Here is a 13,428-nt window from a genome sequence, read left to right as displayed (position 1 = left end):
TGGAGAACAGGCCGCAGTTTTTGCGTACACAGTATTTAATATGCCTGAAACATCTCTGTTATGAGCACCACAGCCTGCTGCCTCTGACCCTCGCCATGGGATTTGAAAAGCCACATTAGCAACAGGAAAGCCTTTTGTGCGCCCACAGACTGCCGCTCCATGCCAAAAACAGCATGGCAAACAACCTTGTTTGTGTGCCTTTCCTGATGAAACAATGAGTTTCACTATCAACAAAGAGGCACATTATGACATTCTCGCATCACCATGGCGCCAAGAACACACAGACGAACCAAAAGGACTCACAGAGCTGTGCCAAAAAACAACTGCATGACGCACTGGTTATGGCAAAGTCAAATACAACATCGACAACCGCATCCAAACCAAGCAAACACGGTGAGAAAGTGGGAGATCGATCAAATGCCATCATCTCTGGACTTGAATAACAGGAAGAGGACTTTGGACAAATACCACAGATTTTACACCTAGTCAAACTGTGGCCTTGAAATGTAAATGTGCTATTGTGCATAGTAAACAAGCCTCTGCTTTGCATACATCAGTGTGATGTGATGAGCATTTGTCATTAGCTGCATTGTAATTAATTAGAATCTCCACATGATAAACTCCAGAGATAAACTCACTAAAGGTAAAGGGAATGATGTTGAATAGAGTTACCTCCTGAAGATGTCAGGGATGTATGTAAAATGGCAGTATTGCACATGTGATGTTAGCCAGGCCACCAGAGTACTGCTTTATTGACTAAGAGACTGAGTTCAGAGTTATTAACAGAGGCAATTTCATACGCTCACAGAAAATCTCCAGAGAGACTTTTATTTTTTTAAAGTTATACACGGGAGAAGATTCCTTGTACTATTGCAGAGGAAACGGTCGTTACTTTTGTTCAACTTGCAGAGTTTGCGGGTCACCTTCGTGATAACTTGCTTTGCTCGCTCCCAATGCGAAGTATGCTAGCAGACTTTCTGTTGCAGCTGCCACAGAACCCCAGTCAGTAGGGGGGTGAAGACAAAAGCTGCAAGGTGTGTTTGGGTGTTGGCTCATTAAAACACATGTCTGGATGTAAAACAAGCCTGACTCAGGGTCACTACATGTGAAGGCATAATCAGGTTTTAAGATCATAATAAGAATAATCTAGTGAAGGTTAACTCTTTGCCAGTTAATAACAGGGATTTCTTTTCTGTGAAAGAGGCCCAAAAGTGGACACCAGGCACGTACAAACAGGACTGGCAAATGGGGCAAAGCGCAGGATTGGAGATTGCTGGCTGATGTTGGTGTACAACTTTAATTTCCACAATGTATTGTGTGACTGCTATGAGACCAGACTTGGTATTGTATTCTGATTGTGATTCTTTATTAAGTTAACAATTCCCTTTTGAAGATGCGATTGAGGAAGCATTTGAAAGGAAGAAGCTAAAGTATGCGGAACTAATAGCGGAAACAAGGCAAAGAGGTTGGCAAGCACACACAAGACCAGCGGAGATAGGTGTTAGAAGCGTTGTAGCTAAATTACAGTTTTTCTCGATTGATTACATTCAAAAACTGGAACTTATGGCACAATGACCACAACCTGTAACTCATGTGCCAACTCCCTAAACCAATTCTGCTAAACTATAAGCACAATTATGTGCTTTAGACACAAATTTCAATTGTTAACCGCACTTTCTTCAAAACACAACACACAATTATGTGCTTTAGACACAAATTTCAATTGTTAACCACACTTTCTTCAAAACACTAAACACCATCCTCTCTACTTTGCACACTTCATCAATGCCAAAACCTCCTTGTGTTCAGACAGAACACACTGCTATTCAATTGGCAAAACTTCCATTTCAAAGGCTGTTGTGCAATTTGAAATCAAAGCTTTAGCAATATGATGGCCACAGGTTAGCTCCTGGTTTGGAGAACAATTGATGGCAACATTGAAGTGAGAGGTGATCAGAAAGGCAGAGGAGTGAGAGTAAGAGGAGGAGGAGGAGGAGGAGGAGGAGGAGGAGGAGGATGAAGAGGATGAAGAGAAAGAGCAAGAAGGAGAGCCATTATCTCTGATGAGATTCGGGCCACTGTGGTCAACCATATGGTCAACCATGGTTTGACCATCCAGGAGGCTGGCCAGAGGGTTCAACCAAATATAAGCCGCTTCTCAGTTGCATCCATTCTCTGGACATTCAGAAGAGGGAATAGGTAAGAAACACTACTATGACAGGAAAACACTAGTTTGAATGCCTTATCAGGAGCATAGTATTCTTGTATTTTCCATTGTACTGTATCTGTAAAATTACGTAAACAAATACAAAGTGCAACCATTGATGACCAAGACATATTCCTAAACATCAATACAGTGAGCCTAGCCACAGTGGACTGTGTTCTAAGGCGGAACACCTTGAGAATAAAGCAGGTGTACAGGGTGCCTTTTGTCAGAAACTCCGACAGTCAAACAGTTATGCTATGACTATGTGCAAGTAAGTCATATACATTTTCACAACTGATTGCGTCCTATCAGCACTGACACATTACTGTACTGTATTGTAATCCAATCCAATGTTACAGTTTTTCTCGATTGCTTACACACATGAAGCATGCCTCGTTTTCTCAAAACTCTAAACACAAATCCCTAAACCACTCACACAAAATGCAACAACATTCACAACACTGTGTAGGTGTATTTCTGATAGCACATTGTCAATATTGTCTTGAGCTAGAACAGGATGCAGTAGTTTTTTGTCCTTTTTCATTTTACATTTTTCTTTCTTTTTTTTTTTTACTGTACTGGCCTATATCCTATTGTTTGTTCTGTGCAAATCATTTACACATTCATTTGTGTTTGCTGTGATGTATAGGCTACAGCACTTTTGGAAAAAATAAAGAAATATTTTAGTTGTTACTGTATATTTGTGTGTTGTTTTATATTTTCGTAAAAACATTGTACAGTTATATTTTACTACAGGAGTAAGCGTATAGTAACATAATGTTCCTGATAAGGCCTTCATACTGGTGTTTTCCCATTTCATAGTAGTGTTTTCCATTGAGCACATCAGTGTTCAATCGATGCTTAGAATGTCTACTCATATAATGGGCTGTGTTTTTCATTAGAAAACAAAGTACCCTTTTGAGGTGACATAACACTGTTTTGAAAGCAAAGTTGCCTTTTGCAGGATGTATAAAGGGTTTTGCATTTTGTGTGAGTGGTTTTGGGATTTGTGTTTAGAGTTTTGAGGAAACGAGGCATGCTTTCAAAAAATGTGTGTTAGCAATTGAGAAAAACTGTAACCAAAACATTTCTGTTGAATGCTGATAAAGCAGGGCAGTGGTTGTGGCTGAGGGCAGCCATTGGGCTACAGACAGCGATTGTGGTACTGTGAAGGTGGGCCTTTATGAATCCGCGTGCAACATGCCGCACATGTTGTGCTTGTCTCCAGCCAGTTGTGCGATGCTGTTGTATCCTGCTGCTCAGGATCTATGGTTGGGCAGTTGTTATACTAGTTAGGTTGTTGGGTATGAGTACTTGCAGGTGACAGGGAGAGGACTGGCCACTGTGGGAATTCCCCAACCACCACAAGGAATTTAACAGCTTTTCCTGTGTGTAACTAATATTGCTTACAAACACTTCAACATAGTGTGTATCTCTCATGGTGTGTGTGTGTATGTGAGTATATGTTTCTGTGTGTGCATGTGAGAATGTGTTTCTGTGTGTGTGAGTATGTGAGTATGTGTGTGTGTGCGTGTGTGTGTGTGTGTGTGTGTGTGTGTGTGTGTGTGTATGTGTTTCTATGTGTGTGTGTGTGTGTGTGTGTATGTGTGAGTATATGTTTCTGTGTGTGTGTGTTTGTGTATGTGTGAATATATGTTTCTGTGTGTGGGTGTGTGTGTGTGTGTGTGTGTGAGTATGTGTTTCTGTGTGTGTGTGTGTGTGTGTGTGTGTGTGTGTGTGTATGTGTGAGTATGTGTTTCTGTGTGTGTGTGTGTGTGTGTGTGTGTGTGTGTGTGTGTGTGTGTGTGTGTGTGTGTGTGTGTGTGTGTGTGTGTGTCTATGTAAGGACATCAAGCTGTATTAAAAGTCTTGTCTACTCGGCACACTCGTCTGGTTCCTGCTGGTAATTAGATCGCTCCATGAGCTGAACAGAGGAGGCAGCGACGGCACACACACACACACACACACACACACAGACACACACACAGACACACACACACACACACACAGACACACACACAGACACACAGACACACAGACACACACACACACACACACACACACACACACACACACACACACACACTGGGTCTCCCTCAGCACACTTCTCTGCCCTTTCACTTCCCACTCTCCTTGGCACTCAGAAAACATTAGGTACAGTTAAATCTAATACAATTCATGGAGTTTGAGCTTTTTTAGGCTTTTTGAACATGCTTATTTTTGTATTATCATCTGGATAAAGACACAATAGACAGCTTCTCCCCTTATCGGCAGTGCCACAGTCATCTCCATGAATCTAAAGTGGGCTCTTGAGAGGAGGAAAATCTGTAAAAAAAAAAAAAAAAAAAGCCTGTACCTAGTAAACTGAAAAGTGCCGGGAAATACTCTTCGCGTTCTCAGGACTGCGTCATGCTATCTGTCCCTTATGCCCGTACGGAAGTTGGAAAGAGGGCTTTTGTGTACTCTGCACCCTCGGCATGGAATATGTTGCAAAATGTCTTGAAACTAAAGGAATTAATCTTGCTTAATGCTTTTAAATTAAAAATGAAAGAACTAGAGACAGATTCCTTAAGATGTAAATGTTTTTACAGTTTTTTCCAATCATTTTAGTTCTTGTACCTATACCATGGATACTTTTCCCAAACACTTAACACAGTGGGCTTTACAGACACACACCTCTGCATATCAGTTAACCTTTGGTGCAAAATGCACTACAACAACCACACCACAATCAATTCTGCCGTAACTTTAACACATGTTCCCTCTCAGAGTAGAATGACCTAAAAAACACTAACAACTTGAAGCATTGCTAATTGCATCTATAAGATGTTGCTGGGTCCTCCAGTTTAGCATAGATTACTGTAGTGTTGCATTAAAAAAAGAGAAAAAACACAGACAAACACTTCTTTGGACTACAGTAATAATGTTTGTAATATGACAGTAAACTAATAATTCTAAAATGCTCATATGCTAGAATTGCATGTGTTACTGCACTATATAGGCTTGCTACATTACAACAAAAAGGCCTGAATATGCTAAATATTTACTGCAGTATTTCCAATGCAGTAAATGACATACATCAACACCAGATACAGTCTACCAAAGTACTGTAATACCACTAGAAGTCTGCTGTAGCCCTACAGTAATGCTGATCCATTCTGTCTCCTACACTTGGTGTCAAACTGTTTGAACTTCGCATTTACGGTAACATTCTCCTCTGCATTGCATCTTGGAAATACGTCAATCCAAGCCAAGTATCTGAAGACAGTGTTGATATGTCGGTTTGCCTCTCAGGAGAAAAGAAATGATCAATGTGTTGGATGCATATGAGTAGCAGCATGGCATCTAACACTGGCCCAGATGTGGCCCAGATGTGGCCCAGATGTGGCGGACTCACACCAGGTCAGGATCAGGATTCAGACTCTGTCTGGCACGTAGTCAAACAAGTAGAAAAGGCTCATAAGACAGAGAGCTTTCAAGCTTCAACCCAACCGCCGAGCGACGTGGCATGTCAAGATTCAGAACCCTTTAGGGGTTTCAGCACCGCAGTCAACAAGCTCTGCTTTAGGTTTCCACGTCCAGCTTTTTGACAGCTGTAAACATCTTTGATGCACGCACTCTTCTGGGATTGCATGTCCAGCTTTTTTGCCAGCAGTAAACTTGCTCTCTCTCTCTCTCTCACACACACACACACACACACACACACACACACACACACACACACACACACACACTCTGCTGTGTGTGTCTTACCGGATCAGATCGAGCAAGGCATCGGCTGAGCTCATGATGGGCTTCCCGCTGTCCTCCGAATCCTCCTTCTGCGCCATTCCGCCCGGGTGGATGATCAGCACCATGACGATGCCCACCACCACCGCCAGAAAGGTGGTCCACAGGTAATAGGAGACGGTGATTAGGCCCAGGCGGCTGGAGCACTTAGGCTCCAGGGCTGCCAGTCCAGACATCAAACTGGGGAAGACAGAGATAGAGAGAGAGAGCAATTTCAACACCCTCAGCATCGTTCGTGCTTACATATATTTTACAAACATTAGCCAGTATTACAGAGAAAAGCTCACTTGCCAAAAAATGTGAAATCATCACGTTTCCTTCCAATTGTTTGACCTTTTTTGTTTATATACACAAATTCAAATCCATATATATTTTAGACACTTCCTTAAGTGGTTGGTAATACTAGAGGCATGCCTTTCACACATATTTACAGAACAGCTCAGATGAAAGAGAAGGCTCTGTCATTAGGACAAAACACCACTCTGAATGCTTTAACTACTCCAACCAATTCAAAATCCATATTGCTGTGAAAGCCACGAGGCCACATTAAACAGGAATAGTGTTAGGTTGTCTTTATATAGTCATAATAGTAAGAAAATAATAATAATAATAATAACTAGAAGAAGAAAAACAAGAAGAAGAAGAAGAAGATGACGATGATAAGAAGAAGTAGAAGAAGAAGAAAAGAATATAATAGCAGCGTAAAGGTGTCTACAATTAAACCTACTGTATGATTTCAATACATCCCTATTTAATGGTATAGTGGTATAAGAATGTTTTAATGGTATATTGATTCCAACAATTGTGTAAAAAGAGCAAACAGCTTACTGCCGTAGTCCTGCTGTGAATCACCTGCTGTGAATCAAGGGACGGATGAAGCCACTGAAGCCTTCAGTAAGAGGCAATGAACTGAACAGTGGACAAACACGAGTTCAGTCGATATGTTTACCATAGCCCGCACCGCTCAAAGCTTTAAGCAGCTACCAGCAGGTTAGACCCACTGCACATGTCTGCAGCCTACACAGGGACATGCATTATGACATATTCAGTCCTACGATTTAGGCCATGTATGTCCATCATTTAATTTATTTAGCACATGCGTCTGCATCGAAACATGGTTTGCAGGCTAAATGAAAAAATGAATCCAATTACAAATGACTAAAACATCCTCAACACATACCGTGAATGTAATATATTTCTCATGAACAAGACGCAGGTAATGGAATTTGCAACACTGCCTAACTGATGATTTGTCCATCCATCATACAAACAGTAGACAGCAATAGTGCATGTGATTTTCTAGGCCTACAACGGGAAGGTTTACCAGCATGTTCAGTTCAGTACTAGCATAGTACATTTTTATTGCATGCTAGTACAGCTGGAATTATGATAAAACATTTTTGGTCACTTGTAATATAACACATTTATACTGTCCCATCCCTAGTCTTGTGAGGTTTTTAAAGTTTGAAGTTTTCAAATGAGACTAAATTATTTTGACATTTAATGCTTATGGCACAGTCATTTTCTGCAATCATTGCCGTGACATTTCTCTGCTTGATAAACATAGTGGTAGGTGTGCCGTAGAATATGTGGGTTGTGTGTGTCTCTGCTCCCCCTCCTCCTGCCTGTGTTCTCAGTATGTGTTGAAGTTTCAGTCTGTTTCAATCATGACAATGTGCACATCCTCTCACAAGCCACGGCCATGTCAACACAACTCCACATATCTGTCAATCTAGCTCAGTCTCTTGAGTTTGACCCACAGTGTGCATTGTGATTGATCTTTAGTCTTATGTGAGGATGGGACTGTAACCGTTTTTATTCCTGATATACCCACATAAGAAAGAAAAGAACACTGTTTTTCCTCTCCCTGTTTGTGTGTGTGTGTGTGTGTGTGTGTGGACATTTTGAGATTACAGATTTGTTGTTTCAGCCACAGCCACGTGAAAAACAAAAACTGAAATGACCCAGCCACAGCCGGCCGAAGTCAAAAACAAAAAAGAAGAAGAAGAAAAAAAAGAAAAAAAAACAGGAGAAAAAAAAACCCCATTCAAGCACGAGCAGTCAGACCAGCACAAGCCCGCTGAGTGGCTTTCCAAAAGATTAGCGGATACTGTGCCCTATAAAAGACTGCTGCTTGCCACTCAACATCTGGATAACCCCACCATAGATTACATATTAGTGATTGTCATCGGACATCTCTCATCATGTAAAGGTTTAAAAAATAAAAAAGAGAGAGATATCGTTTTTATGGGGTTGGCTGCTGTAAGATGTGGCCTTTATAAACACACAAAAAGTCGGTCTGAAAACCAGGTTTGTTTCTCCTGTAGGTCTTATTAAACTGGGAAGGAATACTGTGCAAAAAACGCAATGCCTTATACTGACATAGTGGGAAAACGACACCCATGGATATTTAGGGGACACAGAGATTCGTGTTTTTTTTTACTTATTTCAAAATCCCTTTACTTCCTTATTTCATACAAATATGGCTGTTCTTTCCATAGTAATAATCTCATGCACTTCGGCTAAAGCATCTAAACGTGTCTTGAAATGCATCAAAGTGGCATCATTGAACTTTATTGCATCATGGCAATTATCTGAGTACAAGTAAAAAATTCCTCCATGGATAATTTACCGTGTGCCCAAGAAAACGAGGTTCCCATCCTCGTTTTAGCACCATTCGGCCAAAGTCATCCAACCAATGGCTGCTCATTCTGTCCATACAGCCAGGGGTCAGACACAGAATGGCCTAATGGGTAATCCCCTGATGACGCTGAACCAGAGTCACATGTGGCAGCGGATTCATTAAGAAAATGCCAGGCCTGTCTCTGCTTAATCTGGCTTTCACCCTATTGAATTGTTTCCCGGGTAACACTGGACCGGGTCATTGGACGAGCACTTGTTCTGCGGCCAGAATCAACAGCATATTGTTGCCACGGTCGCAACCTGGTCTCTCTCTGGTATTATATACAGTAGGACATGACCACCTCTTGTGTAGGGGTGGGCGACAGAGAACAAAATAGCGTCCCTACTGAGTGAGCTAGTTGTATAAAACATTATATGTATCCTTTGCGGGGATCAAAGCGTAATGGCTGGATCCGGAGTGGTCTTTTGACCTGAGGGAGGGGGGGTGGAACAAGATGTGATTGTCTTCATCTCCAATAATCACACATGGAAGATGAAACTATAATGACCATGACCACGTGGACACAATCTCAGTCTTCAATCAAAAACCAAGCCTCCCATAATTACATGATGCAAAGACAATGAATCACTCAATAAAGTCAGCTGATTCAACGGCCTCTTGCTGAACAGCAGCTCTTGAATTATTTATCCTCTGCACTTTAATCTTCTCACATTGCAGCCACAAAATATGGTGTTGCTCAAAACAATGGCTGATTTACAGTTTCATAGTCTCCCTTTACTTCGCAGTAAGGTTAGCAATGGTATTTACTTCTTTTTTTTGGTCAGAATGATTATACAGACAATCCTGGCTCAATTGCTGACATGGTGGCACTCTGCAGTCTTCCATCAGATGTGCACCTTAATCTTCGGTCTTTCTTACTTCCTTGTTCTTTCTCTCTATGTGTGTACGTATGCAGGGTGCGATTTGTGAAAAAAAAATGGAGGTATTTTATACAGTCTTTTGGTGAAGTACCATCAATCACTAGGCTTGATAGGTTATGAAGCACTTGTTTTCAGTTGCGTAATATCCTTGCCATCCTTAGTAGCCTTGCAACCCTAACAGTCTGTCACATCTGATTGGCCATACTGAACAGAACAGAACAGATCATCACACCATCTGTATCTCCCACTGTAGTAACACTCTGTATGGTAACTCCAACTCATCATTCCAGAATTCGTTAGGCAAGGATCACACTGACCAGCGGTAGTAAGTAGTGGCATAAGCGGCAGATTGTATCGTTGTTTCAGCAGTGGAACATTTAGCACTGGTAGAATTATGCCAGTGAGGTGGGGTTTAAACTGCGTTCTACTTCTGCGTTCTGCTCACAGCGGCATGAAGTTTAGCATGTCTAGTTAACTTTTAAGGCTTTCTGACCAGTCAAATTTGTAATATTCTTAATGGGGTCGAGGTCGTTGACAATTAAACAAGTTTTCTGAAATTGCTATGGTTCCACATAATGCACATTATCTCATTGTATTTGGCGATTTTGTAAAATATATGATTATGTCACCCGTACACTCCATGCACTGACATGGGTAATTCTTTATGTTAGATACCTGGGGTTAAACTAACTATACATTTAGTTACAGTGTAACACACTAATTATACATATGTGACAGCATCATACTCTCTACTCAATCATAATCATATGCCATGGTAATGTGAACAATTATTATGTTCTTACAATGTTATACGCTACAATGTTACAGTATTTACATTACAGTTACATAACATATTCTTCTGCATTTATATTCAGTGTGGTTCACAGATGGTGTTCAATGTAACTCAATCCAAGTATAACAGAGAGAAACAACACATCCTTGTCCAAGTCTGCCATCTTATTTGTGTGAGTATGTTTTTTTCTCTCCATGATTTGGCAAAAGACAATTATGTAGACTAACAGAGCTTCAAGTTAGCTTTAGAAGGTCTGAAGGATATATATGAGTCATCAATGCCAAATAGGATTACTCTTTCTTATTCCATCTCCCTGACTAAATGTAAGAAGAAAAATGAAAAAGACAAAAAACACAGCTGCTTGGCAAATCTAGAAAATTAACCTCCTAATCACAAAAGAGGGTGTCTACAAAAATCATCAGTAATGCTTGCCATAAATAGCCTATTGGTGTTGAGCTTTCATCTCCAGTGCCGGGAAATGGGAAATTAGTCATATTAGTGATTATGAAACTACCATTGAAATCTATATTTGAATAAAGTAATGTCAGGCCATTGTTGCTCTCTGGCCCTGGGTCAAGGCCAGGTGATTTAACATTGAAATGTCAATTTCCCCTTCTGCACTCATAGTACATAATTATCATATTAAATGGCAGGAAGTTGTAAGGGCTATTTATTTTAGGTATTGAATGAGTCTTGAGTTTTTATAATAACTTACTCTTTTCTGTGTCGTATCCTCTGAGACAAAATGGGCAGAATAAAGTGTTAATTTATTTTACTGCAAGTATGCTCAGGCTGAAAAAATGCATTTAATGGTTCTGGTATATCCTTCACTGTTTACATAATTTGAGAGGATTAACTGTAATCTGTATTATTATTTGAAGGGCATTAATACTAATATTGACTCATTTACCTCAGTCTTATGTTCCTTATGAGAAAAATTTCAATTGTGTTTTTTTGCAGGATGTGGGACAGTCAAAGGCCTTCAGATGTGTTCCTCTACTTCAGTCTTGTATCATTCATTACTCATCGTGTCTTTTGCACAAATACTTTGAACTTAGTTGCAACACATATTCTTCATGTTCAGGCAAGGCCCTTTCCGCTGTCACACTGCCGGACTGACGGAATTACAGGGGATGAAAGACTGCAGCTAATTAAGAGAGGTATCAATTCTGCAAAACGGATGGATCAAAAGGAATATATTTTAAGTATCAAAGAAAATGAAATGATGGAGTCAGAGTCATTTGCATTTTAAATTGAGTTTTGAATTTCAATCAGTTTTACAGCAGAGACTGGCAGCTCTTATGTTTATTCATAATTTCCTGCTGATATTAAAGTCTCTTTAGGATTTTCCAAAGAACCAAAACCAACCACATCAAATGGCAAACTATTACGCTTTTTGTAGATAATACTCATACTTTGAACTTTATTAATAAAGAAATAAATATAACATCAAATACAACAAAACACAACAAAACAATCACAATGCTGATATCTTTGAATGACTAGGGTGGTGTCTTTTGCATTTGTCTATTGATTCTCTATACCATGCTATATATTACGCCATGTTTAGAGTACAACACTCTCAATGTATGCAAAGAAAACCCCTGCTTCTTTATCTTTACTCCACATGTCTGTGGAGATGCTCCCCAGAGTTCTGAGAAAGAGACTGCTGCCAGGAGGTTCCTTACCTGGACACGACGAGGGGTAGAATAAGCATCTTCAACATTCTCATCAGAAGCTCACCAGGAAACTGGAAGTATTTGACCTCCTGAGGAGAGAGAGACAGAGACAGACAGCTGTTATAGGGTGTCTAACCTCCTGAGGAGAGAGAGACAGAGAGAGCACGCTGTTAGAGGGTATCTGGCACAATGTATGCTAAAATGCTGTATATACTGTAGCAGCAACCGTGTATTTTGGAATTGCACAATGAGTTGTACAATGTGCAAAGACAGAGACAGAGTGAAAAATAATCACAGTATGGTGTCTTTTTAAAAATGGCTACTCCCTTCAGTAAATGGTTAACTTTTTCATTTAAGGTCACTTTATACTTGTAACGGTAGCCAGCGGATACAGTGCTCGACAGTGAGTAGATCCCCACTCCCCAACACCTTAACACTAGCATCCATGGGTTTTAGCCTCCTTGCTATTACGCCCGCCTCCCATGCCCAAGACTCCGAGTTTGACTTGGTTGTCATAGGGGTGGGGAACACACAAAGCGGGGAGCACTGGATAAGCCTGTGAATAGGCTCATTTAAACTATGCCTGTGCAATAAATCTTTTTAGAGGAGCTTATTAGAGCATATTCACATATTCTGTATTTTTTAATCCTTCTTTACATTGTCTACTTTCCTTTGAGGGAAAAGAGCGTTAATGGTTACTCTCTATCATTTGCAGTTTAAATGTATTCCCTATTCATGAGGCGTAGATGGCACCTCAGTTGTGGTCAGGCTGCAGAGTGACTACCCCTAGCCCCCCAAGTCCATCACTTGATAGCTTTCCAAGGCTGGTGGACTTGTTGGATCTAGTTTGGGTTACATTTCTCTGCTTTGTTTTATTATTGTATATTGCCGGTTCTGCGTCTATGTTCAATTTGCTTGCTGTTTTGGTTGGTTGAAATTCAGTGAAATTAGTGGGGGGGTGGGTGTAATGGAGTTGAGTGTGTTTCTCTGAATTTCCCCAATGTTGGGTCATGTTTTCATGTTGAGTTTGGTGCTATTTCTGAATGTCCACTTTTATTTCCCCACAGTCAGTAGGGACAGTGGAAGAGGGCAGGGGGTGGGGCGCTACTTGATTCCCACACACTGCACGTTAGGTTTTAATGCTACCCCCTGCTCTGCATATTTTGAGAAAGAGAGAGAGAGAGAGAGATATATATATATATATATATATATATATATATATATAGAGAGAGAGAGAGAGAGAGAGAGAGAGAGAGAGATCAGTGCAAACAAAGCAACGAGGCCGAGTCTGGGTTGTGACGTTACATCATCTATAATCTAACAAGCCAACGTAGAGAGGGAGAGTACACTCCTGTTGCATACTGGGAAATCTACATTATATTCTGTATCATGCTAAT

The 13,428-nt window shown here is 40.6% G+C and overlaps 1 protein-coding gene across 1 annotated transcript in view; it reads right to left on the bottom strand.

Annotated features, from left to right (window-relative positions):
• slc1a7b (solute carrier family 1 member 7b) overlaps window positions 1-13,428 on the bottom strand; it is a 51,327-nt gene that overhangs the window by 21,025 nt on the left and 16,874 nt on the right. The window contains exons 2-3 of the mRNA XM_031574254.2: window positions 12,041-12,162; window positions 5,960-6,175 (exon numbers count right to left, since the gene is read on the bottom strand). Of these exons, the coding sequence (XP_031430114.1) occupies window positions 5,960-6,175; window positions 12,041-12,162 (338 nt within the window). The remainder of the gene's footprint in view (window positions 1-5,959; window positions 6,176-12,040; window positions 12,163-13,428) is intronic.

This window comes from Clupea harengus, chromosome 10, assembly GCF_900700415.2.
Source record: "Clupea harengus chromosome 10, Ch_v2.0.2, whole genome shotgun sequence".
In the NCBI taxonomy this organism is placed as follows: domain Eukaryota; kingdom Metazoa; phylum Chordata; class Actinopteri; order Clupeiformes; family Clupeidae; genus Clupea; species Clupea harengus.
Note: the sequence above shows the minus strand (reverse complement) of the source record. Positions and strands in the feature narration are given on the sequence as shown.